Raw genomic sequence first — 14,397 nt, forward strand, 5'->3', positions numbered from 1 at the left:
GTATATATGTCTCGTGTATTGCACATTATAATAATAATATGATTTTTGGCGTGCCAAAAATCATATTTTGTTTTTTTAAAAATATTTAACCGACTACACAATACATATTTCTTTAAGGTGTTGTGTATGGTGTTTGGCTAGATTATTATAATACAGTGTGTGATTTGCAATTGGTTCTTGTAACAAAAATGTGTGTGTGTTATCTATGAAATATCCTCGCTAAACCTTGGTTTCATCCATTCATCCATCCATCCATCCATCTATTTCATTCAAGTTGTTTTATTTTTGTTTTTGTTTTCATTTACAATTTATTTATTTATTTTACATTAGGTTTTTTTGTTTGTTTGTTTGTTTGTTTGTATTGTATGTTTGTTCCAAAACTTGTTGTTGTTACATATTAGTGATTATCGTCTGTATCGATGTTTGGTTTTTGTTTGATTTAGTATGTTGCACTTCATCGATTAAAACATCGATTATAAAACAGTTTCTATTCTATTCTTATTATAGAAAAATATTTTTTGTTTGTTTTGTTTTTTTTTTTTGGTTCAAATTATTGATTCTTTTCTCCAATTTCATCACTCGATGTCAAATTTATTATTATTTTTTAATCTACAAAAACAACGATAACAACAACAATATTATTACAATGTTACAACAAACAAAACAAAAAATTAAATGTAAATGATTTTCGATATCAATGAAATTTATAAAAAAAATCATTCATTCATTGAATTTCATTGATATTCATCCATTCATAAACATCATTATCATTATCTCCCGTTTCATTTTCATTATCAAATTTCTTCAATGGCTATCCGACGTAATCGTCGACAAACAGGTAATGCATTTTTCATTTGTTATTCGATAAAAAACTATCCAAATTATCAATCTCAAGTCAGGAAAATAATAGTTTTTACTGTTCATTTTATTGTTACACAACAACAACAACAAAATTGCTAAAATGGCTTCATTTTCAATCCAAAAAAAACAATGATGAAACGATTCATCATTAATATTCAATTTCTAAAATGATTGTCATGACAATTCGTATATAAACAAATCAATCAATCAATCGATCAATCGATGAAACAAAAAAGAAATATGAATCAATTATTTTGTATCAACATAAATCGATGAGAGAAAAAAACCAGAACCTCAAACAAAAACTGAACAAATTCTTTTCCGTAAAATTGAAAATATTCCTTTAAATTCAAAATAATTTGAAAAATTAGTTTTTTCAGATGAAAATTTAAATTCTATTGAATTTTGTTTCATTTTTGTTAATCAAAGGTTGATTTTATTCTGTTTTTTTTCTTGAAAAAAAGAATTTCATTTTATGTACAACAGATCAATCAAACAATCGTTCGATCGATCTAGATATCGATTGATTAGTTGATCAATAGTCTCGGGAAAAAAAATTGACCCAATGACAAACTAAATTATCAATGAAACAATAAAAGATACAACAACAACAAAATGGTAAGAAAAAATGAATACAAAGCTAAAACGAAACCGGCCCACGATTCTGAATATTCAAATGTAGAGGAAAAATTTTTTATTGACAATCACCCAAAATGAACTGCGAACAAATGAATTATTTTGGTGCAGCAATAGCGACAACACTTAACATACAATAAGATTTTCAACCAACCAACCAACCATATTTGTGTCACCCTAATCAATCTCTGTTTCAATACAGAGATTTGAATTATAATTTATTAATATTTTACATCCCCATTCTCTTAATTTTTTTCCCTTTTTTCAATCACCATCATCATCATCATCAACTGAAATAACCGCACCCAAGACAGTGGAACAAAAACGAACAAACACCGCAATGTTGACGTTTGTTCAATTTTTCATTCAATCACACAGATAAACACACACACACACACACACACACACAACGATTTGGAACAGTTCCAGTAAGAGAAAGAGGAAAATTTATGAAATCTTTACGACGATATATGTTAACTGGGTGTGTTATCGTTTGTTGACTGAAATTCGACTAAATTTTTTTGTTTCTTGAAACTAAAACTGATGATTCCGGTTTAAATCGTTGGTTGGGGGGGTTATTTTCCTTTTTAACTTGTAAATTCATGTCGATGACAAATAATTGACCTGAATTTTTAATATTTTTTTTGCCCTTGTCCAAAAAGCCAAAAAAACAACCGAAATTCTTTGGCCCAATTGTGCATCATAACCAAATGAATCACAATATTGATTGATGATTAAATTATGACCTTGTCCAAATGAAACCTTGAAATTTTTTTTGTTACCTTATCTAATTTGTTCGTTTTTTCAAATTTTCATTTTTTTCCATAGAAAATGAACGAATTATTCGTGCCAATGATCCAGTATTTAATTCAAAATTTCAATATGCAGTAAGTGCAGCGTATATTTTCGATTGATTTATTGATTTTTGTTTTGTTTTGTTACAGAAAAATTATATAAAAACTTCCAAATATACATTGTTAACATTTTTACCATTAAATTTATTCGTACAATTTCAACGTTTGGCAAATTTTTATTTTTTATGTTTGCTAATATTACAGGTAAGTGTGAATATTGTTTTTGTAACAAAGAAACATTTTTTTTTCAAAAATCTATCAATATCTAATCAAAAATTTTAGCTCATACCATTCATATCATCATTAACGCCAATAACAACAGCGGTGCCTTTGATTTTTGTATTATTAATCACAGCGATCAAGGATGCTATCGATGATATTGTAAGCAATGAATGTTTTCACTGTTTGTTTTTCCCTTTTTTTCAAAACAACCATTATTATTTCTTAAATATTTATAGCAAAAACATAGAAGTGATAATCAGGTTAATAATCGTCTATCAAAAGTATTACGTAATGGTAAATTAATTGATGAAAGATGGTTCAAAGTACAAGTTGGTGATATTATACTTATTGAAAGTGATAATTTTGTTGCTGTAAGTTGAATTTTTAAACAAATTCTCTTCAATCAATTTCATTGCAATTAATTTTTTTTGATTTTTAAAAGGCCGATTTACTTTTACTATCAACAAGTGAACCAAATGGTTTATGTTATGTTGAAACTGCCGAACTTGATGGGTATGTTGATTTGTAAAGAAAAATCATATTATCAAAGTTTAAAAAAATAACTTTATTATTGAATATTTCAAGTGAAACAAATCTAAAATGTCGACAAGCTTTACCCGAAACTGCCGAATTAGGTGACAATATTGAACAATTGGCAGAATTTTATGGTGAAATTAATTGTGAAGCACCGAATAATAATTTAACAAAATTTGAAGGTGTTTTAAAATGGCATGATGAAAAATTTTCACTTGATAATGATAAAATGTTATTACGTGGATGTCGATTACGAAATACTAAATGGTGTTTCGGTGTTGTTATATTTGCCGGTCGTGATACAAAATTAATGCAAAATAGTGGTAAAACCATTTTCAAACGAACGAGTTTAGATCGATTATTGAATCTTCTTATATTGGGCGTATGTGAAATTTTTTCCTTTCAATGATTAATTTTAAAAAAATTTCATTTTTTATAGATTGTATTATTTCTAATTATAATGTGCCTTTTTTGTACGATTGCTTGTGGTGTATGGGAAACACTTACTGGTCAATATTTTCGTATCTATCTACCATGGGATCATGTTGTACCAGACAATCCAACATCCGGTGCTACAATCATATCGATATTGATATTTTTTTCCTATGCAATCGTATTGAATACAGTTGTACCAATATCATTATATGTTAGTGTGGAAATTATTCGTTTTTTTCATTCACTTTGGATTAATTGGGATATAAAAATGTATTATGAACCAATGGATACACCGGCTAAAGCTCGTACAACAACATTAAATGAAGAATTGGGACAAATTCAGTACATTTTTTCGGATAAAACTGGTACATTAACACAGAATATAATGACATTTAATAAATGTACTATAATGGGTGAACATTATGGCGATATTCTTAATGATCGTGGTGAACCGATTGATATTAATGAACATACACCACCGGTTGATTTTTCATCGAATCCATTGTATGAGAAAAAATTTAGATTTTATGATCCAAATTTATTAAATCAAGTTCAAGAAGGTAATGAAGATGTACATGAATTCTTTCGTTTATTAGCTGTTTGTCATACGGTAATGTGTGAAGAAAAAGATTCTAATCTAGAATATCAAGCACAGTCACCAGATGAAGCTGCATTAACATCGGCTGCTCGTAATTTTGGCTTTGTTTTTCGTGTAAGATTATTATGGTTTTTAAAGATATGTTTGAAATTAATTTAACTTTGAATTCCTTCCTGATATATAGAGTCGAACACCGACAAGTATTACGATCATCGAATTGGGTGAAATAAAAACCTATGAATTATTGGATATTTTGGATTTCAATAATGTACGCAAACGAATGTCAGTGATTGTCAGACAGAATGGTTTGATCAAATTATATTGTAAAGGTGCTGATAGCGTAATATTCGAACGAATGGATCCATCTTGTGAAATGATCAAAGAGACTACGGTTGAACATTTAAATAAATTTGCAAGCGAAGGATTACGAACATTATGTTTAGCCAACAAAATTATTGATGAAAATTTTTATCGATCATGGAAATATCGACTTAATGAAGCTAGCTGTTCGTTAGAGAATCGTGAAGATAAAGTTGATGCATGTTATGAAGAGATTGAAAAGAATTTAATACTTCTTGGTGCAACAGCCATCGAAGATAAACTACAGGATGGTGTACCGCAAACAATTGCAAATCTAGCATCGGCTGGTATTAAACTTTGGGTATTGACCGGTGATAAACAGGAAACAGCTATCAATATCGGTTATAGTTGTCAATTATTATCGGATGATATGGCCGATGTATTTGTTGTTGAAGGATTTGAATTCGATCAAGTCAAAGGTGAATTAATGGCCTGTCGTGATATAATGAAAACGGTGGCTAAACAACATAAAAATTCTAATATGAATTGTGATGTATCTGTGATAACATTCGAAGATGATACAACCAATATTCATCCATCAACTTGTAATACAACCATTAACAATAATAATGGCAAGATAAATGCCATTACTACAAATACTGTTACTCGTTTGAATCCAAATCCCGATTCAATGAATGATTCAAACGATTTTGCATTGGTTATAAATGGTCATAGCCTAATACATGCATTAGATCCAGCATTAGAACGATTATTTCTTGAAGTTGCATCCACATGTAAAGCAGTGATATGTTGTCGTGTAACACCATTACAAAAAGCAATGGTCGTTGATCTAGTCAAACGATATAAAAAAGCGGTAACATTAGCCATTGGTGATGGTGCCAATGATGTTAGCATGATCAAAAGTATGTATTTTGAAATTTAAAAATTTTGTTTTTTAACATAATCTAATGAAATTCTATAGCTGCCCATATTGGTGTCGGTATAAGTGGCCAGGAGGGTATGCAAGCTGTATTATCAAGTGATTTTTCTATCGCACAATTCCGTTATCTTGAACGTTTATTATTAGTACATGGCCGTTGGTCATATCTACGAATGTGTAAATTTTTACAATATTTTTTCTATAAAAATTTCTCCTTTACCTTATGTAATTTGTGGTATGCATTTTTTTGTGGTTTTTCGGCTCAGGTAAGAAATTTAAAAAAAAAATAAAAAAATCTTTTTGCTAATTATTATTTTTTGTTTCTAATTTTTCATTATAAAATTCATTTTGTTAATAGACATTATTTGATCCTGTTTTTATATCATTTTACAATGTATTCTATACATCATTACCTGTGTTAGCAATGGGAATATTTGATCAAGATGTTGATGATATTTTTTCCATTCATTTTCCATTACTTTATACACCCGGAATAATTGATTTATTATTTAACAAATTAATTTTTCTTAAAAGTGTTGCACACGGTATTATAACATCATTTGTATTGTTTTTTGTATCATATGGTGCATTTAAAAATGCTGTCGGACCCGAAGGTATTAATCTGGATGGCCATCAAATATTCGGTACGGTTGTATCGACAATTTTAGTAATTGTTGTTACTGCACAGGTATATTATATACTTTTTGTTTGTTTTTTTATCAAATATTATTTATTTTCTTTATTCGAAATTTAAACAATTAACGTTTAGATTGCACTCGATACATCATATTGGACAGTATTCAATCATATAGTCATATGGGGTAGTTTGGCATTTTATTTTTCACTTACATTATTGATAAATAGTAATTTTATTGGCAATCAATATTTGGGATGTTTTCGTATGACATTAAGCAGTGGACAATTCTGGTTTACAATGTTCATCATATTGATTATATTATTATTTCCGGTTATTGCTGTTCGTTTCTATAATATTACTGTACATCCAACATTAAGTGATCGTTGTCGTATTAAGCAAAGATATTTAAGGAAAAAAGCCTTAGTACATTCATATGATCCATATATTCGTAGAAAAAGTTCAGCATTACGTAGCCGTCGTTCAATACGTTCTGGTTATGCATTTGCACATCAAGAAGGTTTTGGTCATCTAATAACAAGTGGAAAAATAATGCGTGGAAAAACACAAAGTTATAATCTAAATGTTCCAAATGATTCTAAAATGATATCAACAACATCCAACAATATAAATTCAAAAACTAATTCAACCAATAATCATAATCGCCATCATCATCACCACCACCATCATCATCATCATAGACATGATCAACAACAACAACAACATCAACAACAACATCATCATCAATCAACAATTAATCAATCTAATCGAGCAAAAGTAACACCAATATCAAATAATAAACAACCATCCAATATGATTTAGTGTTAATAATATTTATGAATTTACGAAAAAAATTGTTTAATAATGATGTTTTTTTTTCAATTGTAATTTGTAAATAGTTTTTTTGTTGTTGAAAATTTAGAAAACTAAACAAAAAAACGAATTATTGAAATTTATCTGATTATTCTGTTTTCTGATATATATCATATATCAGAAATGCACCCACAATATCACCCAATAAAAAAGACCTAGTTTTTTTCGAGAAAGAAATCCCAGATTTCTTTTAAAATTTTCAAGTAGATTATTCGTATGTTTTTTTTTCTTAAAAATCATCATTGCACAGGTGTCAAATGATTAGACAGCTTTTTTTTGGCTGCTGCTATATTCTTTATTCGATTCAAAATCAAGCCATGATTTAATAATAATGATGATGATGATGATGAAGCAAATTATAATCGTAGTTTGGTTGATAATCTAGCCTAGGGCCCTTGTCGATGATATATATTAATAAATGGTGAATCATGACTGGTAGCCACATCATCATCATCTAGCTTTTCCCTCTTTAGCTTTAATTTGTGGGCAACGATCATCATCATCAACTATCATCATCATCATCAAGAGCTTCTGAGCTTTCTGCTTGGGTCTTCCATAATTTACTTTTATTCCCTACTATAATGGTATGAAAATTGAATAAACACTGGTGAAAAAAAAAACAAATTTTTTTTTTTGATTTGATGAATTTGAATGTTTGTTCTTCACGGGTGTATATTTTACACCTAATCATGGCATGAAATATATAGAATAGAGCAGAAATTGAAAAAATAAAAACATTGAACTGAATCGAGAAATAAAAAAAAAGAAGATAGATAAAGAGAAAGAAGGGAAAAAATTATGGCTTGTGGCCAAAGATTGATTTTTTGATTTTCGTTGCCTGGACAAATCTGGGTTCAAGTTTTTCTCTTTGCACTATATACATACAAAAAGATAGAGAATTTGTTCAAATATTAATTCAAAGTATTATAACTTGCTTGGCGAATAATCAAACTAAAACGATAGTAAATTGGTGAGAGATAACGTTGCATCCATCGTTTTCAATCGTTGAAATTTTGACAAATTTTTAACAACAACAACAACAAAAGCGAAGAAAATAATAATAAGTTAACATAACAGGTGTCAACGAACCTGATGATGATGATGATGATGGAAATTGCCCCTCTTTTTGTTGATGATCACATCGAACAACTCAAAAAAAACATTAAAATATTCAGAAAAAAAAGAAAGATAAAAGATTCGGTTAGGTCGAAATATGAAAATTTGAATTTTTTTTTCTGGGATGAAATTATGAAACAATTCGGATCATATTTTTTTCTTTTTTTCAATTAAAATTCTAAATAAATCTAGGATTTTGTTGTTTGTTTTTTCTGTTCACTATATAGTTTCACTTAATGATGGTATCATCACCCAATAATGAATGATCATCAACAACATCGGGATCATCATCTGGGATATGAAATGTAATCCTATCTACGTACAAAGTTCGAGGGTCGGGTGTCATTTTCATTTTCATTTTCATTCGATTCGCGATTCAAACTTCATTGTCGTCGACGTTGTCGACGTCGTCAAATTCTCACCTCGTCTAAAAAAAAGTTTAACCTCAAGATGAACTTGATTTTGATTTTCTTTTTTTTGGGTTCTTTTGGTCTTTGGTTCAATTTAGCTTAACCAAGTGACATTTGGGTGTTTTGTATTACCATGTGTCTATTTGCTTTTTCGTCTTTTTTTGTTGTTGCTTTGACCAACAAATACAAAGCATATGACCAAAGATTTATCGATTTTTTTTCTGCATTTGTTGCCATTTGGTGGTTCATAAGCTTTTTTTGGGTGATATTTAAGTAAGTAAGTGATTTCAAATCTTATTCAGCTGAGCGCGAAAACCAAAAAAAATAATAATAATCAAGAGACAAGTGCAATAGGTCCATGAAGAAAACAGTGAAAATCTTGCAAGGTTCATAACGTGAATGAGAAAAAAAAATTTTGAAGAGAAAATGATTTGCCCGGGCTTTAGATTTTACCCCAATCATCATCATCATCATCAAGTGAAAAAACAGAAATAAAGAATATTTATTTTATTTAGCTTGTTGCGCGAGTTGCTTCTACAAGAAAGAGAGAGGAAAAAGACCATGGCTATATTGTCGTCGTTTTTATTATTGTTGATGATGATGATGATCTGATTGCACTGTGATCCAAGTTTATTTGTAATGACGTATATTTTTTTTAAAAATATAAAATGATTGCAAACTTGTTGCGCACTACAAATAAAAGTATCAATCGATTTTTTTGTTGTTGTTGTTGTTGGGAATTGTTGTTCCAGAATTACATGTTTTTATGCAGGTTCAATTTATTGTTCGAAACTTTACTTTTTTTTCCAGTTGTTGATATTCACAAGTGAAATTGGTGCAACTTTCTTTTATTCCCGATTCATATTTTATCCCCTCTCTTGTTTCTTTGGTTAGATTGTCAGGTGGTCATCATCATCATCATCATCATATTGCGTTCATCTGGGATTGGTTGTTGCAGCCAATTCAACCAATCAACCACCGATCAGCTTTTGTTGCATAGAAGAAACGAAAAAATAACGATTACGTTAGCTATAAGGCTGGACTTAAGATACACACACCATACATGCAACCACATAATGATATAAAAAGAGACGATCAAAAAAATAAAAATAAAAAATAAATAAAGTCTGAATCTATTTCGAACGATATATATCGAGCTACTTGTCGTCCAGTGTCTATTTGGACATGATATCAGAAACATTGAAAATTTTTTTACAAAATTTAAATTTGGATTATTTTGGCGCGCATTAGATTGCAACGAAAAAAAATAATAATTTATTCTGTGTTTTTTCGCTATTTTTAATTTCTTCATCACTTCAACTATATTTTGTGATTCTATGCAATTAATGATCATATTGCCATAGATTTATTTTTTTTTAGTTGCAACCAATCAATTTGAAATTTCATTTCCTGGGAAATCATTCAGAAAGAAAAAACAATCCAAACCGATAATGAAAGCTATCACAATGACCGATATAAGTCGTACGACATTATGGACATCGAATAATGATACACATGGCCATTGTCATTATTCATCACGTGGATGGAAATCATCAAATCGTTCATCACAACAGGATTTATTTCGTCCAGTCACAACAACAACAACAACACATGATGAAAATTCAAATTTTAAATCATCAAATTCAAAATTAAATCGATCATTATTTGGTCAAACCGATCCAATTGAAACAAAACGTTTTCTTTATGAAGAAATGAATTCTAGACGAATTATCGATCGTAATCGTTGGAATTTTGATTTTCATACGGAAAAACCGCTTCAAGGCCGTTATGAATGGCATAAATTAACCCGTTCAGATACGACAACAACAACATCAACAACAAACAGTCCACCACAATCACCATTTGATCGTCGTACACCAAGTCCTAAATTTTTTTCCAATCATTAATAATGGTAAGTTAATGATTTTTTTGTTTGTTCAATATTTATATAATTTATCAATCGAAAATGAATCAATCCTTATTTCAACCATGCAAACCTTATCACTTTAATTTACTATTTTTCTTATTTCTCAATGTTTTCATTTAACCATGTGGAGTTGTTGTTTATTTTGAAGTCTAGTCTCTTGTTACATGGCCATAAACTATCCATATGCATATATAACCATTATAAATATAGTCGTCCGGGCATAATAATAATAATAATAATGTTTCGCGCCAAAAATCAAATTATACCTGTGTATGTGTTTTTTGTTGTCAGTGTGCGTGTATCGCGTTCGATTTAAGTTTAGTTTTATTTTTTGCGCGGTTTCAATTGCAACGTGCGTAGGTAGTATAATGGAAAAAAAGCTATAGCTGAATTTTGTGTTTGTTTTTCACCACAAGTAAAAAACAAAATCAAACACACACAGTATATATCCAGACCCAATGTAGACCTTGTTGATGATCGAGACATTTATATTCGAATGATTATTTTATTTTATTTTTCTCGAATGGCAATTGCGCGCCAATTTATTTGCTCTTCATATCGATATTTGTTTTCAAGGTTTCGAATAAACTTTTTGGAACCATTTATGTCTGAGAAAAATATATTATTTTTTTTTTGCAATATACTAAATGTAAATGTGTCAAAAAAATGAAATGAAAGGATTGTTTATTTTGTCGATTATCAAAATTGCATAATTATTTTAAAAAAAAAAATCTAGTGAATCCTGAAATTACTTGATGACCTTTATTTTTGGTTTATTCTAAAAACCAAACACAGGTGTTGCTACCTGTTTATAAAAAACAAAACAGTAGATCGATCTAATCAATGTCTTCTGGCAATTTTTTTTTGTTGTAAATTTATACACTGACGATAATGATGATGACGATGATAATGATGTGGGATGTGTCATATACGTATACACCTGTGTAGTTTTTGTTTGATCAGGTTCCCATCCACTCCCCGTCATCATCACTGACAGATTTTGTTTATTCAAAAAAAAAAAAATAAATAACTTTGACAGAAAAATGATAGAGTTAATTAATTTATTTTTGAAAACTAAATTAATTTTCTGGGTAAAGTTACAAAACAAATAGTGATTGCAAAATCAAAAATCACCATAAATTTTATATAGGCCAATAAGAAAAAATCTATATGATTTGTCCGTAAATCTCCCAAATCATCAACGTCATTTGAATTTTCGTTATTTTTTTTTCTTTGCTGCTTTACCATTTCTTCTTTCTTATTTTGGTTTTGTGTTTGGTGATCTGATTTTCTGAGCCCGGACAAAATAATAATAATAATAATAATATCCAAGGCCATTTCGTTAGTTTTTTTTTCTTTCTTGGTTTTCTCGGCCAAAGGTCATTCGAATAGTACCAGCGTTGTTATAAATCTTGGGCGAATAGAACACGTTCTCTATTTTTTTTCTTTCAATTTTATTATTATTTTCTCTGTTTGTAAAATATAGGCTAGGTCCATTTTTTATATATTTCTTTGGAGATTGTTTCAGACAAATTCAACAACAACCAAAAAAAAACCATATTCCCGTAAGTGTGTGATTTGATTTGATTGTGTTGCTACACACTACACCCAATGATCTTTAGTTTTCCTTGTTGTTTTTTTTTACTATAGACTTACTTTCGATCAGTCAATGAGTTTTTTTTCTTCTTCTTCTTGTCTTGATTTTGCTGCACAATGATGATAATGTTGACCATAAAAATAGGGGCCAGAGTTTTTTGTTTTGTTGTTGTTGATCAGATATAAAGACCAAATATCAATGAATGAATGAATGAATCTGGAGTGAATTTATTCCATTCATTTTTGTGTGTTGTGATTTGGTTTGAATGAAAGAAAAAGAAAAAACCCAAACCTTAAACTACTGCTTTAAGGTTTTTTTTTCTTTAGGACCCTAATCATTATCATAATAATGATGACAAAAAAAATATATTCATCAGACTAAACATTACTTATTTTCATAGTTCTAAGTTAGGCAGAACTTTTCACCCAAAAAAAATGCTGTTCCATATCGAATAATGTTTTGTCCTTTACGATCGATCTAATCGACACACACACCTAACGCATGCAAAACAAAAACAGTTTACAATTTTGTTTGTCAATTTGAAAAAACTTAATAAAATTTATTTATTTTTAATTTAATTTATTTGCCTAAAAACAGAAATCAATGGTCATCAATAAAACCAGTTATAATAAACATATATTTGGATCAATATCAACCGTAAACGGAAAAAATATCCTTCATTCACCTGTTATTGGTTTATAAATTAACTAATCAATGATCTGAATTTAATGGCCAAAAAAAAAAAATCAACGAACAACGAGCAACTTTATGGATCTCATCTCGATCAATTCACATTTAACCTGGCGAAAAATTAATATTTCCTGTAAAAATATCTTATAAAATAGATTTCTTTCATTATTATTTTTATTATTATTATTTGTTTGTTTGTAAATGTTTATTACATGTTTTACATCATCATTATACACATATAAAAACATCTTATTTCCTTCTTTAAACAATGCTTAACCATACATCTTTCATTTTTACAATCAAAATATCAATTTATTAATTAAACCAACAAAAAAACAATGAAACCTTGTATTAATTCTTTCAGTTTAAATCATTCACCCGGACACATTACTTTTATAATATTTTATTAATTCAAATATTAAACTTTCAATCGATCTCATTTTATAGATTTATATTGTGTAATCACTATTATGTACATACAGGTAAATCAATAGATAAAAGTAAATAAAATGAAATAAAAGGCCTTCGACCTTTCAAACGAACGTGTATTATTTTCACACGAGAAGTTTTTTTTTGATTTTTGTTTCAAACTAACGCGAGAGTATCACCATCTATTGTATGAAAATTGAAAATTCACTAATGGATAATGCAAAAGGAAATACAGAATTCGAAATAATAAGAAAGATTAATTCAATTATTCTTTTTGTTGCATCATTATCATTAAATTAACGGGAAGATAATAATGATGATTTGCATATTCATTTATTATTCTACCGAAAGAATTCAATATTTCAATCAGTACCGGAACAACATGTCGATAAAAAACAAACAAAACTCTATAGATAAATGTTTTATTGTTTCATTTTTTATAAATCCTTTCAGGAATTTACAAATATAAAACCATCTTGTTTCCGGTTCTAAAAATGAAACTTTAACCACAATGAATAGGTTATTGTTTTCATTTTGGTTTGTAAATAATAATAAATTCATTAATTTGATATAACAATGACAATTATCGTCATATTTAAAAAGCCTCAATATAAATATAGATGAGAACCATGGGTTGACTTTGTCAACCAATATAGATGCGTATTATATATTTTATCGGTATAATGGACGATTGTCATTAATTTATTTATACAGCAAAAAAAAACGTTCAACTCAAACAATAAGTTAATCAATCGTGTTGTTTGAAATGAAAATGAATCGTTTTTCTCACTCTCTTTTTGACTTTGTTTCTCTTTGAATGAATGTCATTCGATAAACATCATTAATGATTCTTGATTCTAAAAAAAAATTATCGACAAGAAAACGATCATGACAATAAAGAATTTGTGGTTTTCTTTTCAGTCCACTAAATCAGATAATAAAAGTAACTTAAAAATTTTTATATTTCAACAAAAAAAAAATCGGCTGTATTTTTTAAAAAAATTGTTCAACAAAACGATACAAAACACATTGAATTGAAAATTGTTCATGTCCACCACCACCACCACATCAATACCAACATTTAATGATGAATCGAATTGCGATGTGTTTTTTGTTTTGTTTCCTAAATGTCAACAAGAATAAAAAAAATGAAATAAAATATGTCATCATCACCATTATATTTGCAAAAACATAGAATTGTGCAAAACACTAAATTGTGCTTATTAAAACCAGAAACTGGTTGACAAAGAATAAAGGGAAAAAAACGCTTGTTAACAACAAAAAAAATTGGGGAATTTTCTGTGTTCCGTTTTTTTTTTGAAAAATAAATTTAAACAGAAA

At 28.6% G+C, this 14,397-nt stretch overlaps 2 protein-coding genes across 2 annotated transcripts; both read left to right on the forward strand.

The window, feature by feature from the left end:
- The first annotated feature begins 611 nt into the window (after positions 1–611).
- On the forward strand, positions 612–7,090 carry ATP8B (ATPase phospholipid transporting 8B). The gene is made up of 12 exons (XM_027348322.2): positions 612–838; positions 2,326–2,384; positions 2,442–2,555; positions 2,634–2,732; positions 2,810–2,944; positions 3,016–3,086; positions 3,159–3,489; positions 3,547–4,254; positions 4,325–5,363; positions 5,423–5,646; positions 5,739–6,068; positions 6,150–7,090. The coding sequence occupies exons 1-12, from the start codon at positions 808–810 to the stop codon at positions 6,834–6,836; spliced, it is 3,828 nt and encodes a 1,275-aa protein (XP_027204123.2). The 5' UTR covers positions 612–807; the 3' UTR covers positions 6,837–7,090.
- Positions 7,091–9,531: 2,441 nt separating this feature from the next.
- On the forward strand, positions 9,532–13,165 carry LOC113798025 (uncharacterized). Its single transcript, XM_027348503.2, has 2 exons — positions 9,532–10,325; positions 12,535–13,165. The coding sequence occupies exon 1, from the start codon at positions 9,865–9,867 to the stop codon at positions 10,318–10,320; it is 456 nt and encodes a 151-aa protein (XP_027204304.1). The 5' UTR covers positions 9,532–9,864; the 3' UTR covers positions 10,321–10,325; positions 12,535–13,165.
- The last annotated feature ends 1,232 nt before the right edge of the window (positions 13,166–14,397 follow it).

Source organism: Dermatophagoides pteronyssinus, unplaced genomic scaffold (genome assembly GCF_027571235.1).
Source record: "Dermatophagoides pteronyssinus isolate colony J.1.1.1.1 unplaced genomic scaffold, Derpt_VIB-CSIC_2022.12 sq0003, whole genome shotgun sequence".
Taxonomy (NCBI): Eukaryota; Metazoa; Arthropoda; class Arachnida; order Sarcoptiformes; family Pyroglyphidae; genus Dermatophagoides; species Dermatophagoides pteronyssinus.

Coding starts and splice junctions, on each gene's coding strand:
- ATP8B (XM_027348322.2), top strand. CDS start 808: ATGGCTATCCGACGTAATCGTCGACAAACAG. Junction 5,364..5,422: donor TGATGTTAGCATGATCAAAA/GTATGTATTTTG, acceptor GAAATTCTATAG/CTGCCCATATTGGTGTCGGT. Junction 5,647..5,738: donor TTTGTGGTTTTTCGGCTCAG/GTAAGAAATTTA, acceptor TTTTGTTAATAG/ACATTATTTGATCCTGTTTT.
- LOC113798025 (XM_027348503.2), top strand. CDS start 9,865: ATGAAAGCTATCACAATGACCGATATAAGTCGTACGACATTATGGACA.